Here is a 21,428-nt window from a genome sequence, read left to right as displayed (position 1 = left end):
ACTTTTTCTTATATGTGTTGAAATAAAAACACCTGGTGTCACCTGTATCGGGTGAATTTGATCTCTCTCTGCCCTTCTAGTTATTTAAAGCTGCTCCACAAGACAAAGTGAACTTCTTGTCACACATTTAAGTTGGGGTGATTAAACAGCGTCTCCCTGTACATGATTAATCAGTTACCGCCACTTCTTAGTGCTTAGGAAGAAAAGGGTGTTGAAATCATTTTGTAAAGTGTGTGCACGTGTGTGTGTGTGTGTGTGTGTGTGTGTGTGCGTGCGCGCGCGTATGTGTGTATAATTGAGACTGATACAGTAACAATGATGACTGACAGTGAGCATGATCAAACATGCGCATCCTCTATCACGGCTTGACAGATCCCAGGTTTGGCAGTGATACATGGTCAAAACCAAGAAATGGATGAATTGATACCTTAGCGTGTTCTTAGCACACATCAGTTGTTTGCCCGTGAAAGCATATACTCCATGCACCAGTAATGAATGTTAGTTTTTAGATCACAGTAGGTAAACTGTAGAATAACAGCTTCATTGTTGAAATGTGTTCTAGTGCAAGTTTTATGCATCACCTTCCCTGTGTACCCTGTATATTATTGCATGTGGAGACAGGCTATGATTTGATTAAAATGAAATAAAGTAGTGAGCTTTGTGTTGTGCATCTTTTTAAAGCTCTGTAATATTGAACATAATACAGAACAAATGACAACAGATTACAGGTCCTAGTCACTCTAATGGGAAAACGATGATAAATTGATAATTGGAAGGTGAAATGAAATCATTTGGAATTTTATGAAAGTGACTTCAAAGTGATCATTAGATCCTCTGAGGGGCTTATTTTTTTTCAGCTATGGGTCACTAATATCTTATACCACTAATACAGTTGTAATGATAACACAGCAATAATGGTCTCTGTATTTTTTGCACCATTTGCACTGTTTTACTGGTGCAATAGATCTAACATCATTGCCATTTTAGCCTGGAAGCTAAATTAATGCAGAGCAGACAAGATAATAACCAGTACATTTATTACAAATGTAGATTTAATTACAGAACTTGAGTGGCGATGCATTGCCACAGTAATACCGTAGTAATTTAAGGTTTCATCATAAAATTTGGTGGGAGAAAAAAAAAAGGCCCTCTTACTAAATCTGAGTGCGCATACAATCGGCTTTTATCTGATGAGATGCTTAACCACAATCATTTGTTCAGGGGATCTTAGAAACTGTGAAAATAACATGACAGTGGTGTCTGTGAAGCGTAATTCAAGTTGAAATGTCTTTATTTTGCACTTTGTTGTTTCCCACACCTCGTTCTTTTTATATCAAACACTAGTGTTGGCAGAAATATGTCTTAATGACATTAGTACGCTTTATATGTAAAAAATTATTCAAAGCCTGGTCTGATGCAGACTATAGACTATACAGACATGTGAAAAAGAGTACATTCTTTCAATTCTTAGGTTTCAAAAAGGAGGATATAAAAACATAATATGGCACTCAGCAGGAAAAGTAGTTAAATAACAATACAGCCTGTTATATTTAACAGAAAAATGTGTATCTCTGTGTGTATTGGGGTGGGGTGGAGTAGAATAAATATAAATACACCCTTACTGCTTACATAGGAATTAAGAGTAAGTAGCAGCCATTGCTGCTAACCAAATGCTCTTGATCATCAGCTGATCATCGCAAGTTTGAGCACCTCTATAAAAGCAAAAGATTTGGCAGTTTATAGGCCTGGAGCATTCAAGCGTATGTTAACAAAATGCCAGTCAAGGGAGTGGACATCCCAACAAATTCATCCCAAGGTCAGACTATACAATGCTCAAAAAAATGAAACCTTGTGGCTCAGTTAGTATGTTAAATGTTAAAGTTCATCAATACGATTATAAATAAACTAAAAGTTTATGGTCTGTTTGGAAGGGGTGCCAGGGGAAATGCTGCATTTTAACACACCACAATGATGGAATATTGTCTTTTGGACAGAGGACACCAAATCCAAAGCAACAAATCTGGACATATCGCGCCATCGGCCCCTCTGGCCAACACCAGTAGGCGGGAGGGTAAAGTGTCTTGCCCAGGACACAATGACCAGGACAGAGAACCCGGGGATCGAACTGGCGACCTTCCGGTTACAGATGCGCTTCCCAACCTCCTGAGCCACGGTCGCCCCCCCAGAGTCAAATGTAAGGCCATCTGCCCGACAGCTAAAGCTTGGCTGAAATTGGGTCATGAAAAAGAACGATGTTCCCAAGCAACACATATACAACAGAATGACTGAATAAGAAAAGAATCGAGGTGTTGCATAACAAGTTTTGCATAAACAAATGCCTGCAAACCTCAGTGAACTCGAAGCAACATTGTAAAGAAGAGTGGGCCTCCACAACATCTAATTTGAGACACAGATAAAGTCATGGAGAAAACAACTGTCTCAGATTGTTGCTGCTAAATCTGGTTCTACAAGCTAATGATTCATAAGTTGTACTTATAATACTCATAACGCTACACAGTTCCTGGTGTATCTGTCTGTAATCTTTATTTCTGTTTTGGCCTAGTTTTAATGCAGACCTTCCCTCACCCTAGGAAAATGCATTTAAACATTTCTTCAGTGTGCATAGCAAAATCCCTTCATCCACCCGGTGTCAATTAATTTTCCTTCTCTTTAGTTTAGCAGCCCTAAGGTACAGCCTCTGGTTGTTTCAGTGGTTTCTGCAATTTTATTTCTTTCTTTTGCAATAGCATTTATCTATTCCCTACACTTGCTATTGATTTGTGCTTGAATTTATTCTCTCTGTTGTTTGATATGTCTGATTTGCCATGTTGCAAAGTTCAAACCAAATTCCCAAATGGGATAGTAATAGCTTCAACTAAGAACAGAAAAGGTGGAGAAAAAAATGCATGAATCTTTTTTTTTTTCTTTTTCTTTTTTAAGTTGACCCAAGTCACATGTGTTGTTACTTTGTATCAGTGTTTTGCAGACATGTGACTGCTGTCCACATGACTTTAATTTGTCCATCTTTTTGGACAATCAACGTGACAATGTGAGAGCAAGTGAATAAGACCAGAGTCACACAGGCCAAGAGACCAGTCAGCAATCATCTGGCAACCGCCAGTCATGGGAGACAAATGTGTACACCCCTTCTGGTTGGCAAAAACCATCTTGTGATTGGTCACTAGCATATGAACACCATCCAGCTACTGTAGTGAAACAGTGAAAAGTACGACGCAAACTGGAAACTGAGGACATTAAAAGCATTAGAAGTTATAGAAAGCTCTAAATAGTAGTAATGTAATAGTAGTAAATGTTGATGTTAATATGTTTTAGGAAGAGATTTAAAGGAGGATACAGAATTTTCCTGCAATTCTGTAACCATTAACTTCTGTATCCAAATCAGGCAAGGAATTACAAGGTTGCAGCGCCCAGACAGCAAAGGTTTGACCGCATTTAGCGACTAAACGAGCCTTTGGAACCACTAACAAGGGCATGCTAAGAGCTCTCAGGCAGTGGCCGAGCTCATATGGAGTCAACATCTCACAGATGTGGGCAGGGGCCAGACTGTGTAGGGCTTTAAACCCCAGCGATAAAATCTTAAAATCAATTCAAAACTAACAGGTAGCCAGTGAAGGCCTGTTAAAAGCATGGCTGCAGGATTTTTAATTAATTGCAGTCTGTGTGTGTGTGTGTGTTATCACAGCTGATACCTAAGTAAAGTGCATTACAGTAATCAAGTCTGGATAAAAATGAGAGCATGGATGACCTTTTCAAAATCGAACTGTGACAGTAATGGACAAATTTTTGTTGTTTGTCTAAGCTAAATGAAACAGGACTGCAAGACAGTAGACACCTTTGTATCAAACGAAAGATAGGAATCAAAATTACCCCTAAGCAATGGTTTCCCCAAGTCTTGCAGACATTTAAAAAAAAAATAAAAAAATAAAAAGAAGAAGCAAAGCCCAGACTAGAAAAGAGGTCAATAATCTTGCTAGTGCTACTGGTTAGCAAGTATTTGCAGACGAGCATGAAAAAGTACCGGCAACCAGAGCAATCACAAGAAGAAATCTTTGTTTTCTTTGCAACCAATTTCACCTCAAGAACCACTGCCAACCAGTTGGGGAGTGGCTGTATCATTTCCAACAAACCTCAATAGCTAGATTGTTAGTTTCCCCTTACTTCCTGTCTGTTAGCTGCAACAGCCATATAGTATCTATTTTTCATTAACTGGATAAAGGCGAAAGGAAAGAAAAAAATATAAATTTGACTGGAAACCTGATGACAGATCATGTAAAATGTCAACATTAATTGGATACAATTAGAACAAGTATTAGCTGGAGTGGTGTGTGTTTAAAAATGTAATGTGTGATTTGAAGCTTGTTGGAGCACCTGTCTTTTTTTTTTACCCACCTGCTCATCTAAAAAGGACTGGCAGCAGCAGGTTCACATTTTACCTTGAAGCCAAAGCACGTCCAGCTCTGCCCAACGAAGTGGCTCATTATTTAGCCAAAGATCATCTGAAAGTGAAATCAGCTCTGTCATGCTAAATTTAGAACAGAGAACATTTCCCCTTTTTTCAAATTTTGAATTGTCATTAAAACCAAATCGTGTTGATGGTGCCTCTCGGGGTCTTAGTCTGCCTTGCATTTCAAAGCAGCTCCCCCCCCTCAAAAAAAAACCTTGAATACCACTCCATTATCCAAATGACATTCAAATGCTCTCAAAGTGAGCCTATAGTTTGAGACTTCCATTTTCCTGCTAGTTTTACAGTCAAACAAGAAAAGCCCTAATTGCAGTTAGTCACAACGACTCTCCTTTCTATACTGCTTTCAAGAAGGAACAAGGTGACGTGCTGACTCAATTTATAAAAAGTGTTCTTATTAATTTAGATAATGATCTTTCTTGCCGTTAAAGCACTTTGCACTGTTCATTCACAGTTTTCTGCACATTGGTCGACAGTCCCGATAAGATTACTGCACTACCCCCAAACCTGGAATTCTATTGGTATATTTTCCTGGAGCAAAGTGCCTCTTTTCAGATATTTATTGCTAGCCACCTAATGCTTTGCTATTGTTCATGTACATTACTGGGTAGGATGTGGAAGCAATTTGTGTCTCTGTGTAGTAGAGTGTGGCCATCAAGACTCCTCGTGGATTTGAAAAGGCAGAGAGGAAGAAAAACCCAGAAAATATATTGTTGGCATTGTTGGAGAGAGGGCTGCTTTGCAGAACCTGTATACTGCAATAACAAAGTATTTACTTATAGGCCCCTTTTGTATTCACAATGCACAGGTGACAGATTGAAAGCCACACTTCTCAATCGGAGGATCTCAGTGAGTTTCTATGTTGTGTCCTGTTGTAAATCTGGTTGGAGGAAGGGGGTCCACCTATAAATTCAGATACGTTTGCTGTAGCCTCTGCAAGTGACTTAGTACAATAGCACCACTAAGCTTTTTCGTCTGAGTGTTTAGGCTTTGTTGAATGTAAACAGAAGGCACGCTTGAATTCTGGATGCCATTGTCACCTGCTATACCTCGGTGTATTTGTAGTTTGTTTATTTGTAGATTAACTTTGGAAATGTTATTACATCTTGCCATTTTTAGCATACCACACAGTAAATGATTTTCAATTTCAGAGTGCTGGAAAACAGCCACTGCACAAGTTCAGCATGATAAATTTTTCAAGTGCAATTCGAGTTTACTACAGAACTGAATAATTGCGTTTTAAACAAGGTCTCCGAAGGTAAACATGTAGAAATTCTACACCATCGTGTTGATTCAACCTGCTGCTCTCTTTTTTTAAATTAATTGAAATAATAATTGCGCTGATAACTTGAGGGAAGATTGCAGAGACGAAAAAAAAAAGGGGGAGAAAAAAAGGAAATGCTAAAAATTCCAGGCACCTTTTGCACATTGAGAGCTGCTTCCTTGTTATCAGATGGTGCATGTCTTCAGCCCTTATTTGCAGTGAGGTATTATTAGCAGCGTAGCGGCACTGTCCCACCTCATCACATCATCTGTCAGAAGATCATCAGTTGCTGTAACGGCTCAGGAGGAAGTGCCCTGTGTGCTGCTTATCTGGCTCAGGCACAAGGCCCAGTGTGTCTTGTCCTGGCGGATAAGGAAAAGAACTTGGTGTACTTTAATCCAATACTGCTTTGGTTTTGTTATTGTTAAGGTCACATGTTATTTGATCCAGAACTTGACATTCTTGTTCCTCCCCTGTGGAGCTCTATTGTTGTCCAAAAAAGTCTGTCCCAAAGTGATTTGGGTACCAACAAATGTGTATTAGTCTGGAATATAATGAAGTCCCAGACAATGTTATTTCAATAAAATTAGCTAAATCCACCAGTACACATAGTTTATAAGATTATTCTGCTTCTTGTCCTTTTCTATTGCTTGTTTTCGTACAGATTGTTCAAAAAAATTAAAGGGACAAAATTGAATAGAGGTTAATAAACTTCTTGGATATTGCTGTGGTCAGTTAGGTAGCTGGGAGAGTTGATAATCAGTTTCAAATCCTTTGTTGTTAATGACATTAAGAATGAGACAACACCCAAAATGTATGTGTGCTACAAAGGTTACATAGGTAGTCCAACCCCTCCAGGTTGGTGTATTAATATGTGCCATTGCTAGAAGGTTTTGCTGTGTCTTCCAGCACAGTCTCAAGAGCATGGAGGACATTCTAGGACCGAGTCAGTTACTCTAGGAGAGCTAAACAGGTCCTTAACCCATCAGCAGGACTAAGCACCACCAGAGCCCTACAAAGTGACCTCCAGGAGGCTGCTGGTGTGAATGTCTCTGAGTATACAATCAGAAACAAACTTCATGAGGGTGCCCTGGGGGTCTGACATCCTCTAGTGGGCACTGTGCTCACTTCTCAGCCCGTGGAGCCCAATTAGCATATGCCATCGAATACCAGAATTGGCAGGTTCAGCACTGGTGCCCTACAATTTTCACGGGTGAAAGCAGGTTCACCCGGAACACATGTGACAAAAAGGGTCTACATAAGCCGTGGGGAATGGTATCCCTGTAGCATTGTTCAACATGACCATTTGGTGGTGGGACAGTGATGGTTTGTGGAGGCATATCCACAAAGGGATGCACATACCTCTACAGGCTAGACAACGGCACCCTGGCTGCAATTAGGTACCAGGACCCAATGCACCAGCATGGGTTCTGGGTTTCTCTGGGTGTGGGACAATGCCTGCACTAAAAAAAAATGCAAACAGTTCTGGGAGATGAAGGAACTGATCGACCTCCAGGAGAGCTCCCTGGACACCATCCGTCGTCTCATTAGGAGCACGCCCTAGTATTGTCAGACATGCCACACAAACTGCTGAGGACCATTTTGAGCTGTGGCACTGAAATTTAATCAAAGTAGGCCTGCCTGACGCATCAGTTTTTCACTTTGATTTACATGGTGTCTGTGAATTCAGCTCTCTGTAGGTTGATCCTTTTTATTTCCATCAAACGATGTGGCACTCTTTCATTCTTAACAGATTACCCAGTCCTTATCAGTGTAGATATCCCATTGAGATCTGATGTGCTGATAAAGCCTTCCTTTATTTTATTTTTTTTGAGCAGTATAATGTCTAATGTCGTGTGTTTAGGCAAATGAAACATTACAAACCTACTGACATTTTGTATCGTTAAAGCAATTTTCATAAGGTGAAATCACACCTTTATTTTTCTCCAGACAAAGGTGGGAGTTTTGTGTTTAAATTGCATTGTGTAGGCATCACCAGTCAGAGCCTGAAGTAGCTTAAAGCCCACAACATCACATCCGATCTGCAGGGTTAAGGCAGAACAAGCACTGTGCTCAAGTGCGTTACCATCTTTTAGCTCCTTTTATTCGAGTTTCAATGCTGTTAAAGCAAAACAAATGAGACTGTCTGGGAGGAAAAACGAGTAGAAACTCCATTTTTAGGAACCAGTGATTTCATTTGAATGTGTTGTTGAGCAGCTGGTCGTCAGATTTCTTTTTCTTTTTTTCGTTTTTTAAATTTCCTCCATTTGCAGTTTCTTTTACTTTCACCTCACTGATGGCAAATGTTTCGGTGACTGCGCATCAGCCTACGTCATTATTGTTATTAGTCACCTCTAAGTGTACAGGGTCGTACTGCATGTTCTTAGGGCACTATTGCCGTCACTCCTAATGTACATGACTAGGTAGGGAGTCATGTACAAATTACATGAGTGATTACCAATGCACGGTTAAAGGCCAAATAAGATGAGTCAGCCTCAAAGAGGAGAATATTCATTTAAGTGAGGAAGCTGAGCTGTCGAGCCAGCTACACTCGCTGGGATTTTGACTGAACATTATCTGTCTTTTGTCTTTTCTTACATGTGGCTGCTGTCACACACTCGGGGATTCATTTTGTTCACTATTGTTAGCACTTCATTTGTAATATAACTTCCTCAAATTGGCTAAGAAAACTCAAATTTTTTTTCTTAGGTAGATTAACCTGAAATGGAATAGACGGTGTGTTCTGAGTAATGAAAGCGGTACTTCTTCCAAAACAGATTTGTATTCATGCATTGCTAAGTCACAGCCGCCAGTGTGTCTTTGCTTTTGGTTGTCATGCCAGGGGGACTGGAAGGAGCTGCCGGAGAGGAAGGAGGGAAAAAAACTTAGAGAATAATCAGAAAGCTGTTCAGGTTGAAATGAGTTTCCCCACTCTGCACGCCGCCGCTGCCTTCGACTGATACCCTAAACACGCGTACAGTTCAGATGCGCTTTGGTTTGCTTTGGGGGAGAAAGTCATATCAGATAACCAGCTCTGCCTTTCATTTCTATACAGGTTCACACTTATCTACATAATTCCCAGTTATATTTCTCTTTCAGGTCCAGATCCTCTGGATTTGAGTCTCTGCTGCTTGTGAACATGTGACATTGTGGTAAATGTGTTTGGGGGTTTTTCTTGACGGTGCCTCTGCCACATGTCTGCATTTCTTGCCGTTAGAACATTCGTTAATCTCGTCATAGTCATGGATTATAGAAGCTGGGAGTTGGCATTTGATGTTCCTCTTTGACTTTCCTCATGTATCTGTGTTTATTGGCTCTTCGAGTGAGGGATCGGGGGTGAACAGCCACGCTGGAGGCATGGCTAAAAAGGACAGCAGTTGCTGTCTGTCCACCACTTTGGTGCAAAATGAAATCTCATAACAATTATTGGACAGACTACCATGAAAATTTGTTCAGATATAATGGTGTTCAGAAGACACTGCAAGACCAGCAGTCCTCTGGCCATCGGCACTTGGGATTATTATTGTTCACAAGGGGTCGCCACAGCGACCACAGTGAATCAAACAGCGTAGCCTGTTTGATTTGGCTGATCTTTCTGCACTATTGCCTTTCCTAACGCAAACCCAAAGGGATTCATCTCTTCCCAGGATAAAACTGTGAATCTTTCACTTGTTAGGTAAATGTGTAAACCGCTACACTATGGAAACATTTTTTATTATTTAAGTATATTGTTCCTTTGAATTCCTGTTAGCCATTTGCGCATGCAAAGAAAGAATCAGGCCAATGGTATGACTTGAGACCAATATCAGCTCCACACTGCTGATCACCTACTTTAGATCTTCACTTTAGGCCAGGTCATTCATTCTCATGTCTCTGATTCTTAAGCTTTTTCTCTTTATGACTATTTCCTCACATTTTTTATCACTCATTACTAATTAAAAATGAAAGTTGAATTTCTACTACACACCATCAGCCAACTCTTTCAACTTAGTTTCACTGCAGCCACTTTCCCCTAGACATCCACACATCACCTGCTGCCACAGTTTGAGAACCGCTGCCATATGTGAACAGTGTTAACTGTGATTCAATGCTTTCTTGCTGGCTAGACTGGATCCGGGAGATAAACTCCCCATTTGTAGTGGCATACTCACCAAGTCACTGTTGTCCTTGATGTCACTCAGCTGTCTGTCCTGCAGTCTCAGTGACTCCTGCTACCCTGTCTTTGACTACATCCTACAACTGCTTTTTACAGAGATTTGTATATAACATTGCGGTTTCATGTGTCCCTACTCGTTATGCTGAACTCACCAAGGATGCAGAGCAGATCAAAATGTGCAATCAGGTATTTATTTTAGAATTCTGGGTACTCCTCTACTGTGTGCACATGCATACCCTGTCCCGTACTGCCAAAAATACAGTCTAAACACTGAGCATGTGCTTCCTCCACCCTAATGGTGAGTCATTAGCAGATCCAGTAGCATAGTGTGTCACCTCTACAAGTGCTGGTGGCATGGCAAATTGGAAAGCTGGCTCTGCCATTGTGTTAAGGTTATTAAAGTTGAACAGGTGATGGTTTGTCTTAGCCTCGTTATTGATCATATCTTCGTGTTGTGTTCTAATTTTCTGTCTAATGCCGAGGAGCCTCCGAGCTCCGTCACGGTAATTAGATAGAAGTCACCCTCTATTTGTTTCTAACAGGATCTTTACTGGGAAGGTGGTAAATGATGAGATGAGGAGGAGGAAGAGAAATGAATAGGCGGGTTAAGGTGGTTGGTAAGTGTCACAAGGGTGCGTTTAATATAGTTTGTGTCGAAAAACCCTTGGAAAAACTTTAAGGAGCTTCTGCAGACATCAGCAAGTGTACGCTCTGTGTTTGGTTTGTTGCGTTTGCCAACATGTTTTTTTGGACAGACACTAAAGTGATTTTTCTGTGTGTTTTCTGTGAGGACTGGTGCAAGGGCAGCGGAAAGAGAGCACATTTCCATCTAGTTGTAAAAAGGCATTTGCAGTATGAGCATTGAAACATATTACGTTATAGCAGTTAGTGCCATTTTTCCAGCATCCTAGCCAAGCGTATGTATAAATCACTAATAAACAAACAAAAACTTTTGACTGTTAAAGTGAGGGGAGCATTTTTCTACTATTTTTAGGGGGTCTTGTTGCCTTAGAAGGATAGGTTAGAGCAATAGAATATTGCTCGTATCTTTTCATGAAACATTTCTATTCTGATCGCCACAAAAGGATCATGAATTAATGCTATAATGAGACTGAATGCCGATGGAAGAATTATGTTCCATCAACTCAGCAGGGTTTGAAGCTGGATACTAATACACTTTATTTAGTTTTGTCCTCCAGTAGTCGATGTCACCATTCTGTATTAATTTTTTTATTCTTAAGTTTATAGTTTGGGATAATTATGGCACTCTGGCTCACTTTCCTGATTGTTCTGCCCTTGTAAAATTCAGTGTGTGAAACCATTTTAGCTGTAGGCATACCTGGTAATTAAAGGATTAATTTGGTAATCTAAATTGTCTTTTGTCTTTTTCTTCCTCCTCTCTCATTATTTCCTAACTTCCATTTCAAAGATTTAAGGCCTCCTTCACTTCTCCGTCTGCGTTTCCGTTTCTCCCAATGCCTGCTCCGAGTCCTATAATCAACTTGCTTCTGGATAACCTCGTTTCCGGCTAAGCGCAAGGGGACGACAAATCCGCAAGCGAGTGCGTGCCTCGCATGGCAAAGACTGGCTCTGCTCCTCCTGCCAGCGGTGGATGTCTTTACTTCCTTTGAGGATTGTGTGCAGTTATTAAGTCAAATGTGTTTAAATCTCCGTGGCTCTTTTGAGAAACATCATGCACCGAAGTGCCAAACAGGTGAAGCTTTGAAGAATCGGGAGGCATTTTACATTGCGAGTCTTGCTACAGCAAGGCGTTTTGGATGTTCCTCTAAAATGAGCCAAATCTGTCAAGCATGTCTCGTGTTTGTGAAGACTTTTACAGGAGAGCAATAAAAACCGTTTTTCCTCACTCAGCTTTTTAGTTTTTGAATTTTCCAAAAATATTCAGTAGTTTCTTTTCATTTTCTTTTTAAAGTACTTGATCTTTGGCCTTTCATTGTTTTCTCAGTTGTATGTTTTGCTTGGTTGAAGTGACCTTTTTACTCCAAACACTGAAAAGCAGTTAGATGCTTCTGAATGATGATTTTTTTTTTCCCCCCTGCCTTTTATGCTGTTTCGTGGGAGCTCAAGTAATTTTTCGACATAAATGCTCCAAGAAGAGCACATTTCTACTCACAGTAATGAGGCAACTTGATATTTGCAATGCTCTGCTTTTGAATTACATATTTTTCAGTAAAAACAAAGGCCTTAATATAAGGTAATGATCAGAAGTTTATTTATTTACTCATTTTCCTACAAAATGGCCAAGTGCTCTCGTGCTTAATTTCCTGTGTACTCGAATTTGTAATCAAAGAGGATCGCATACACACATGAGTAGCACACCCAAGTAAGTGCAGTCGCTAAATAATCTTAGTGGGAAGTTACAGCCAGCAATGAAACCACTGATATAAGAAGTGACTGTGTGAGAGGCCGATTCAGCCCAAAGACTGTTTGCATTGTGTGCAGAAACATCTGGAAATGAATGGCCACAAAGCATCAGCTGTGGCACTCGAGCAATGAATATGCATGTTTTCGTCTAATTTGGAGACCCTCAGTCCGCTCCGCCAACGGCACTTGCGACAATAAGAATGTGATTTCGGAATCACCACGGGCCTGTTTAAAATCCCAAACTCTCTCTGCGCGCAGATTTCCAGCTCCCAGCTGTGCTGCTCCTTTTTAAGCATCACTTTCAGCCATTTATTCACACACCTTTTGCACAAACTGCACATTTGCAAGGACAAGAAATCCTCGCATCAAGTCGCTCAACTTCCAGTGTGCTCTCACTTACGCTGCGCTCTCAAAATGTCAGCTCTTTTAGCCTGACAGAAAACTTAAAATGGTCTCATAGGTTTCGAGGCAAATGCGCCTTTCATGACGGCGTCGCCTTGAAAGGTGAGCTGAAGCGAGGGGAGGTGGGGGGCTGACGCGGGGTGTCGGTGCTAGACGGCACAGAGTTGCTTCCCTGCCTAGATCCACCGCCACCATCGCCGCCACCACCACAACCCCCGCCGAGGTGTTACTTCAAGGAACAATGACAAGGAAAATTGATAAATAGGAATCAACAAAGCGGAATAAGTAAATGTGTAGGCTCCTGTTCAAAGGTGTAAGGCTCATTAATGGTGTTGTTGTGCACTATATTTACACAACAGCTCCACACTTGTTTTTTCTTCCTCCTCCCTTTCCTTCTACTGACAAACTGTTTAATGACAAAACAAGCAAAAGCATTTAATCACATAAACAAAGAGACGCCTGTTTTTTGAGTAATGATGATTTATGTCTCCGGCTTTTGAAGGCACTTCTCAAAGTTGACGATGAGATTGAAGCTTCAGAAGCGCATCTATTATGGAAATGTCCTCTTCGGGAGCACTGTGGGCAGCACGTTATTAGTATCTAGGATGAATATATGCAAGCACATGTGCAAGGGCCCGCATCACCGCTATATGCTTAGCATCCAATTTTGTATTCAATTAAGGGTGGGGGGTTGTAATAACGTCATACGTGGCATGCGTGAGGACAATTTACATATTCATCCTCCTCGAGGCTCATATTCTCCTTCTGTCCTTCATACTCTTATTTATTAATATAGTTTTAAAGCATCTGCATCCTCTTATATCTGATGCTGATGCAAGTTTGGGTTGCAGTAGGTGCCAGTGCTAGTACATGTTTATTTAATGCATGAAAGCAGTTTCTATACTGGTGGATATCTGCTGACAGTAATTGATTGTTTTGCAGACCGACCTTAATGACCAGGGATATTGCATAGTGTGATTTTGCTTTTTAGCATTTCTGTTTTTTTGCATGCATAATTCTGCACCTCTCATTGATTGAAAGACAAAGCTGTTTGTGAGCAGCTTTTTTTGTTTTCGTCTGCTCTTTTGCATTGTTGTGGTCTTTTTTTTTTTTTTTGCATACATGCACTTTTTTGGTGTTCATATATGTGTCTCGGCTCCAGGATGGCATGTAAGTGTACAGTATACGGGGAGCACGCATGCTCCTGATACCAAATGTGCCTGTGTTTGTGGTTCGAGTGCTTGTTGAAGCGTGTTTGTCTCATTGAAAAATGTACTCTGAAGTAAATATTTCTCATCTGGGGACAAACATACATCAGTCAGCCGTGCAGCAGATTATATATGATGGTGGAGGAAGCTTTTTTTTTTCCTCCACCATCATATATCCGCACTCATCCCTTCGTTTTCCTGCATTTTTCACTCTCGATGTAAATGCCGTCACGGGCATATAGATAGCATTTCTAACTCCACCTGATCAGCGCTTCTCTTCCCAGAACCATTATGTACATACGTTACGTTTAGAGCGATCACTGAATAAAGACACTCACTTGTTTAAGAGAGTCCGGAAACCCACTCATACAAACCCAGGCACTCGGACGGAAAACATCAACCAACAAAGCGGTCGAGACACATTTGATCTTAGCTTTGCTGTTAATAGCCAAACAAGAAATTGCATAATATTATGGATTGTAATTTTAATTGAATTAATTTCAGAGGACATCGTAAGGCACTGATGGTGTCATAAAACACTTGTTATAGCTGCTGTTTATCACACTGATGTAAATTATGCCCAGTGATTGCTCAATGATGCTTTACTTCAGGGACATGATGTTGGGAGAAAAAAAATGTAATTGGCTCCAAAGGGCATATGATGTGTTGGTGCTGTGAGGGAGAAACACAAAAGAGGGTTATTTCCTCTCCAGCTACGTTTTTCTTTTCCCTTTTTTTTGTTTTGTTTTGTTTTGTTTTTTTCGCCGGCTGACATCGCCGTACTGTGTCGCTTTCTGCTTTTCATGTAGATGGAAGCAAAATTTAAAAAGCGGAGCACATCTACAGTATGTTGGGTTTTGTTTAGAAAAGAGACGTGAGCTTTCTGTGTATACGAGGGGGAAAAGAAGCCTGCTCCTGCAAAGTAAATGACACTAGAGTAGAAATCATTACGAAGTATTGAAGATTGTAACGGTCTTGTGTTACCATCAAAGCTGCAAAATCTAATCCTGTGTGATAATATAAAACAAGCATATATAGTTGCAGTCGTTACAGGAATATAATTGTTGTTATTATCATTTCATTTTTTAGATTTTAACATTTATATGTTATAAGTGTTTTTTTTCTGACGGCATCATAACAACTTTATCATCTTATCAGCCCCTGACTTGGGAGTTGATGTGGTCAGCAGGACAGATGAGTCATGGGGTCTGTGTGAAGCAAGAAATCTGCCCTGGACATCATGGCTCAGCACACTGACAGCTGGTGCACCCTTGTTGTTGTGTGTGTGCATTTGAGGATGTGTGTTCTGAATTGTCTCTCAAGAGAAAAGCAGCTGCAGACAAATATCAGGGCAAAACTTGGCGTGTTTCTTTTAAAAAACGACAAGAATTTTAAAGAAGAAGAAGAAGAAAGAATCCCGGTTTCTTTACAGGAAAATCTGCAGGAGTCCAAACAGCGGCCTGGCCCCAGGAACTCATTCACCATATTGTAGCAATTAAAACAGTGTCATGGCTGTATGATCAACAAGGGAGACGTTTAGCGTCCGCTGTTTGTTGTTTGCGCGCGTACAGAATAATCTGGCAATGGGCTCGGATGCATTTCACAATTAACAGCGGCCCGAGCCAATCACACTCAGCGGAATATAATGCAGGGCTGTACGTCTTGATTTGTGCACTGACCCGCAAGAAGTCAGTTAAGTGGCTGATACTCCCTATGTGTGCGAGCGAGCAAGCGCGTGTGCACGTTGACTTTGAAGTATGTTGTGTCGTGACAATAATCTAAGCCAATTTAGTACGCATCAGCCCTCCATTATGGGTTTGACATAAAGCGGTGCGTGACTTGAATTCTCTTCCGTAAAATGACAATTTGCTTCTCAAAAGAAATTACGTGTTTAACCTCATTAACCTAAAGCACATGCACTAAAACGGAAGGCTAACCGCCCTCCCTTGCACCCCTTGTGACACACTCAAAAACACAAATTGGCAACATCATCAAAAGTTGAGAGTTCGCTCTGAATGTGACCCCTTGCAAATGGGAAGTCAGTGGCGAGTTAACATCGGTAGTTCGTCCAGTCATTTCACAACTTGTCAGCCTTCTCGGGTGGCTTGGGTTTCACTCTGTTTCAACATCATCTGTCCTCTATGAGATGATTAACCTGGCAGGTGCGAGGTGAGTCTCGCCTACTGTTTTAGTGAGCTGTCGTCCTCAGTCTGCAGGGAGTACAGGGGGGTCAGCCCAGCCGGCTAATGGCCGTAGTCACAAAGCTGGAATCAGGCCCACTTGAAGAACTGGCCATCATTAGGAACAACACATTGTCAAACAGCCTGACCTGCCGGGCCCACGCTGTTTATTAGCAAAGTTTTTGGCTCTCCTTTAAAGCAATTATATTCTCCATCCAAGATGAACTGTGGCCTAAACATACACTCGCATGCGCAGTCAGTAATGTCAGGCGCTCGAATAGAAAGCTGTCTTTTTTTCTTTTTTTTTTTCCCTCTGCAAATGCATGCAATAGGAAAATGTGTTCGGAAAATGAGGAAAACGGGAAAAATGGCAACGTGTCAGCAAGTGATGTATGTCGTTCATTGGACACAGAACATTTAGTTTTCATTAAGAGTTAAACATGTACACGCAACATTAATGGGGTTCAGTGACAGCAGCAGCGCCGCGCCTCACTGTATCTCAACCTGATAAATTAGCAACTCAGCACACAGGGGTACAAGGGAAAGAAAGGGAGAAGAAAGAGAGACAATAATATAATGTGTAGTGGGGGAGGAACTGACAGATAATGTCTTCATCTGAAGATTGGTATTTATGATGCAATGTAATATTATCCCTGACCCGGGCATCGGCAAGCTGTAAGGATGAACAAAGGCCGGGCGAGGGAGGACGACAGGAGTGGGGGGGAGAGGTCAGCACGAGTGCTGGCGTTTTCATTGTGTGAGATGTGGACTGCCGTCCTCTCCCTCCGCACAGGGAGTGATGGAGAAGGTTGTTAATTCCTGGTTTGTCAGCCATATTGGATTCAGGGCAGTAAATTAATATCGCACTCCTTTTAGAGGGGTTTTATTTTGGGATTTACCGGTCTCCCTTGAGTGTCGGTGGTGTAAAGAGGTTATTTCCCTCTTTCTACTCCGTTCTGTGTCCTCTCGCTATCTCTCGCGCAAGGCTAATATGTTTAGAGAGAGCGAGAAAGTGTGTTCATGGAGGAAGGATGTGTGCGCTGCAGGCTCTTTTGTGTCACTCAGCATTTGGATAGCACATTTTTCAGCGAGAAGTCTGCCGTAAATTGTGGCATCATCCGAGCAAGGACAGCTCCCTATCTCCGAGGTGTTTCTCTCCCCCTCCCGCCTCCTTCCTTTACATGTCATTTATATGTCATGTTAGATTTTAAAGGAATAAAAAGACATCTACTGGATATAGGAAGTGATTTTAAGTTAACAGGCTGTTTAGCTGTCAGTCATCAACCTTCCCTGCCTCGTGCCCTGTCGTGTTTAATGTGGGTAGAGTTAGAGTCCCGGATGAAGAACCATATAACACAGTGTGAAGTGGCCTAGTCGTTGAGATGGGGATTTATGGCTGCTGGTCCATCAGTGGTGATGTTAAAGGGCTGTGATTAAGAGCTGGAGTAAAGACATGGACTTTGCTATCCCGGCGACCCAGCCAAGAGTACGCGAGGCTGATCTCCATCACTGCCAACTCTGCTCCACGCAGCTCCGTCTCACTTTTTTTTGCTCTTTGTCCATCTGTCTCTCTCTGTCTTCTTCTGCCTCGCTCGTGTGCATATGTATGAGCTCAAATTCACCAAGGACTCCCAATCCCTGCATTAGATATTTTCTTGCGTTTTCGCTCACCAGTCAAGCAGTCACAACAACGAAGTACGACAAGGTTCAGCTCCTGCTTTCATGACAACTTGAAATACTTAGAAAGCTTTTCTTTTTCACTTTTATTTGACATCTCTCTGAATATCTTTTCCCTCCTCCTCTTTATCCTCCAAGGTTCTGAGCACGCTGCCACGGCGACGCTTCCCGCCGCCTTCTCGGACCTGTTACCTCACTTCCTGGTAGAGCCGGAGGACGAGTACATCGTAAAGAACAAGCCGGTGACTCTGACCTGCCGCTCCACCCCGGCCACGCAGATCTACTTCAAGTGCAACGGCGAGTGGGTTCACCAAGATGACCACTTGATTGAACGGACTGTTGACCCAGCAACAGGTAAACCAGACGCAAAATCTGTGAACCACATAGATAACCAATTTTCACTGAATTATGCCTCTATTTGGACTCCTTCTGTGCAGTGTTTCAACCCAGATATGAGCCAGTTTTCTTTTCTTTTCTTTTTTTTTTTTTTGCATTTTGTCTGCTACAGATGTATGACATGTGCAACTTCATAGAATCATTATGTAAAGTGTTTGTGTGCTGAAACCTGGATTTGCAATTTGCCAGTGATTACTGTGCTCCATCGGGCTCTTGGCTCATCCTCCAGCCTATTTAGCCTGCCAGTCTCATAATAAGCACATTGGTTTCAGTCTCAGAAATCTTCTCGATCACCTTGGAGACCTGTTTGTTTTTCTCTCCGTTGTGCTGCAGTCCCCCGCCTCCACCATCAGTGTCATAAACATGTATGACACTGATGTGGTGTGATTCAGCAGCGATCTGCAAAATTCAAACCACTCATTTACAGCCTGACAACTGATTGGGAATGAGAAACGTGGCCGTGACAGGTTTTTCGGGGGTACACGTGCACACATGCACTTGTGGCTGGCTGTACATAGCAAAGCCATGTTTGAAAAGCGGATGAAGTGCAACAACTGAGAGATGCATGAAAAGATAGGCACATCAGTCGGCTTCTTCACACAGACACAAAGGGAATTCAGGAAACTCTGAAGAGAAATTTAATCAGAAATATATTAATTCATATGCAAACACTGCCGCTTTGTTTTAAGATGAAGAGCTCACAGTTTTAACATTTTATCCATCTGGGCTACAGGGTTCGGAATTAACATTCAGCACCTCGGCAAATGTAGGCACAAAAAAAGGCATGCTCATCTAACTTTAACTGTCTAGATATCAATTCAGCCCGAAACTTCGGTAGGTGAGGACGTCTGATCTAGTCTCCAAAATTTTCCCACAACGAGGCTTTGATTGGTGTACGTGCAGGCTTGTCCCTTCCCGTTCTGCTCTTTTCTTTTTTTCTTAATAAAACAAATCTCCTGTTTTTGTTTTCTAATGAGCATCTTTGAGAAATGTTTGGTGATTTTAAACTTCAAATTCTCCCAGGTACACAGCTTGTTTATAGCTCTTCCTGTCGTGTCTCACAACCTCGCTGTCACTCACACGCCGTCTGTCGATGGCGGGCTGTTTTGGCTTCTTCTGTTTTTTTTCTTTTTGGCATCAGGGTCTTTAAATAATGGCAACAAAACAAAAAGTATGAAAAGTTGACTGTAGTTCTTTGCTGAAGATGGGAGGGGGAAAACATGAGCACACAAGGGAGCGCTTGTGTGATTTGCATCATTAGGAAGAAATTCTCAGCGAGTCAACAGCGATAAAATTTGATTTCCCTTCTTGTGTTAACAGCTCTGCTCTCACAGTTTGGTACAGTTGTTAATCGGAGTGATACGAATGGAAGTGCTTTTTTTAGTTTGTCAAATAAATGGTAAACATCTACTAGCCACGGGTGAATGCAAACACTTAGCAAGCCGTGACGTGCAGCGGTTTTACTGCTATTCTGTAAACAAACTTCATAATGTCGCAGCCAATAACTGTCCAATAATCTCCTTTTAAAAACATTATTATTGAAAATCAAAATATCAGAGAAACCTGGCTGCAGATTTCTCTCACGTGTGCACTGGTTTCTTTGCAGCTCCTTACCGGCACACGTGCTCGTGACAAAAGAAAGTAGAAAACGGAAAAGTGTGGCAGCAGTGCAGCTGGCAGAAGAAGAGATAATTAATTAGAATAATTACACGAAAATTGCGACTGAAATTGAAATTAACACGAGCGCTCTAGAAACTTTTAAAGTGGCCTCTAGCTTTTGATCACTTTGAAATTCTGGCTTGTTCAAGCCGTTAACACAAGTGTTACACTCTCTGGTTATCACGTCTTTTGTCGCTATCCTTCCATTCATCCGTCCACCCCACTAAATGCTTTTCGAGTGAGGTTGGCGTGGGGCTGGAGTTGAGCCCAGCTGGACAAACAGCCCTATGCGCTCAGACAATCGGCCAATTACAAATCATCAGTTAATTTAACCTTTTGTAAAGCCACTGGGCCAGCGTCTTTAAACAACATAGTCAAAATAAGTATTCATGTAAGCAATGTTCCTGGTTACCTGTATAACCTTGGGTTTCTCTGTTTAATTTATGGTCTGTCCACACTGCATTTCAGACCGTCTGAAACCCCCGCCTGCCAGCCCTCTCAGACGTCTGATAGTGATATCTCTTTAGCTTATTTTAACTCGGTGTCTGGCTGGATGGGTTGTCAGAAAATGTGTTATCACTGTTTTTACACAATATTTGCTCCTGTTTCTCCCTTCCAATTTATAATGGCTGTTCCCCCCCCCCCCCGTCCACTTTTATAAGAGCTAGAAAAACACACTTGATCTCAGATCCGTTTTGAACAGTGCGTCTTAAGTTGAGAGTGACCTGTTTATTTAAATAGACACGCTGACTGGATGATGTACAGTCGCTGATATGCAGCGAGCACCGGGTGACGTTGTGGAGGCTGCTCCTTAACTTCGATCTGCGGGATATGAATAGTTTTGTCAATAGCTAAAAAGAACATGACGTGCCCCATAAACTGCTGACTTTATGGGGAACAACATTACTAATGCGATGTTGCTCTGCCAACGTTTAATGATGATGGACCATTTGCCATGTCGTTATGAGCCGTTATAGTTGGCATTTATTTGTCTATGAAACAAATCCGTCGTGCTGGGTGCCACAGACCCCCCGCAGCAAGCGAGGGTCTCGGTCTTTAGAAACCCTGTGAAGTTCCAAGGCTTCCTCACAGCTCCGAATATCAGTCTGCAGTCCCGCTGCCTTTGATGAGGGATGTTTCATATGTGGAGCTGTGCAGTTATGAAGGACGCGTGGTTGTCCAGAGGTAAGGCTGCTCCAAGGTACCTGCATCGATCTCTCAAACACTTGTGCTGTTTAATGTCAGCACTGCCCCGAGGAGTTTACTGATGGCTCCGTCTAATCCCACTTCTTGCAAGAAATGTGTAAGGTGCACACATCAAACAGTGGTAAAGCGTGCGTGCATGTGTGTGTGTGTGTATGTAGCACAGGCTTGTCAGGTTGTTCTTACCCTGGATGTCACACTCACACCGGACTCTAAACTCCTACCTGTTGCCAAGCAACCAGGACTTCTGTCACACCAGAAGCTGCCCGATATCAACATCCTGCCTTAAGGTGGGAAGAATGAGGAGTTTGGACTTGTATCGAACTTGAAAAAAATTGATTGACAATTTATACCTGGTGGAGCAGTGGGAAAAATCACCTTGTCAAAATAACACATTTCTACTAGAGAAATTTTG

The 21,428-nt window shown here is 41.8% G+C and overlaps 1 protein-coding gene across 1 annotated transcript in view; it reads left to right on the top strand.

Annotated features, from left to right (window-relative positions):
* unc5a (unc-5 netrin receptor A) overlaps positions 1-21,428 on the top strand; it is a 155,807-nt gene that overhangs the window by 59,337 nt on the left and 75,042 nt on the right. Inside the window, exon 2 of the mRNA XM_014335367.2 lies at positions 17,894-18,109. Coding sequence (XP_014190853.1) covers positions 17,894-18,109 — 216 coding nt within the window. The remainder of the gene's footprint in view (positions 1-17,893; positions 18,110-21,428) is intronic.

Source organism: Haplochromis burtoni, unplaced genomic scaffold, assembly GCF_018398535.1.
Source record: "Haplochromis burtoni strain Fernald_Lab_line unplaced genomic scaffold, NCSU_Asbu1 Contig_10, whole genome shotgun sequence".
NCBI classification, from domain to species: Eukaryota; Metazoa; Chordata; class Actinopteri; order Cichliformes; family Cichlidae; genus Haplochromis; species Haplochromis burtoni.
The sequence above is the reverse complement of the archived record's forward strand: the minus strand, read 5'-3'. Positions and strand labels throughout refer to the sequence as shown.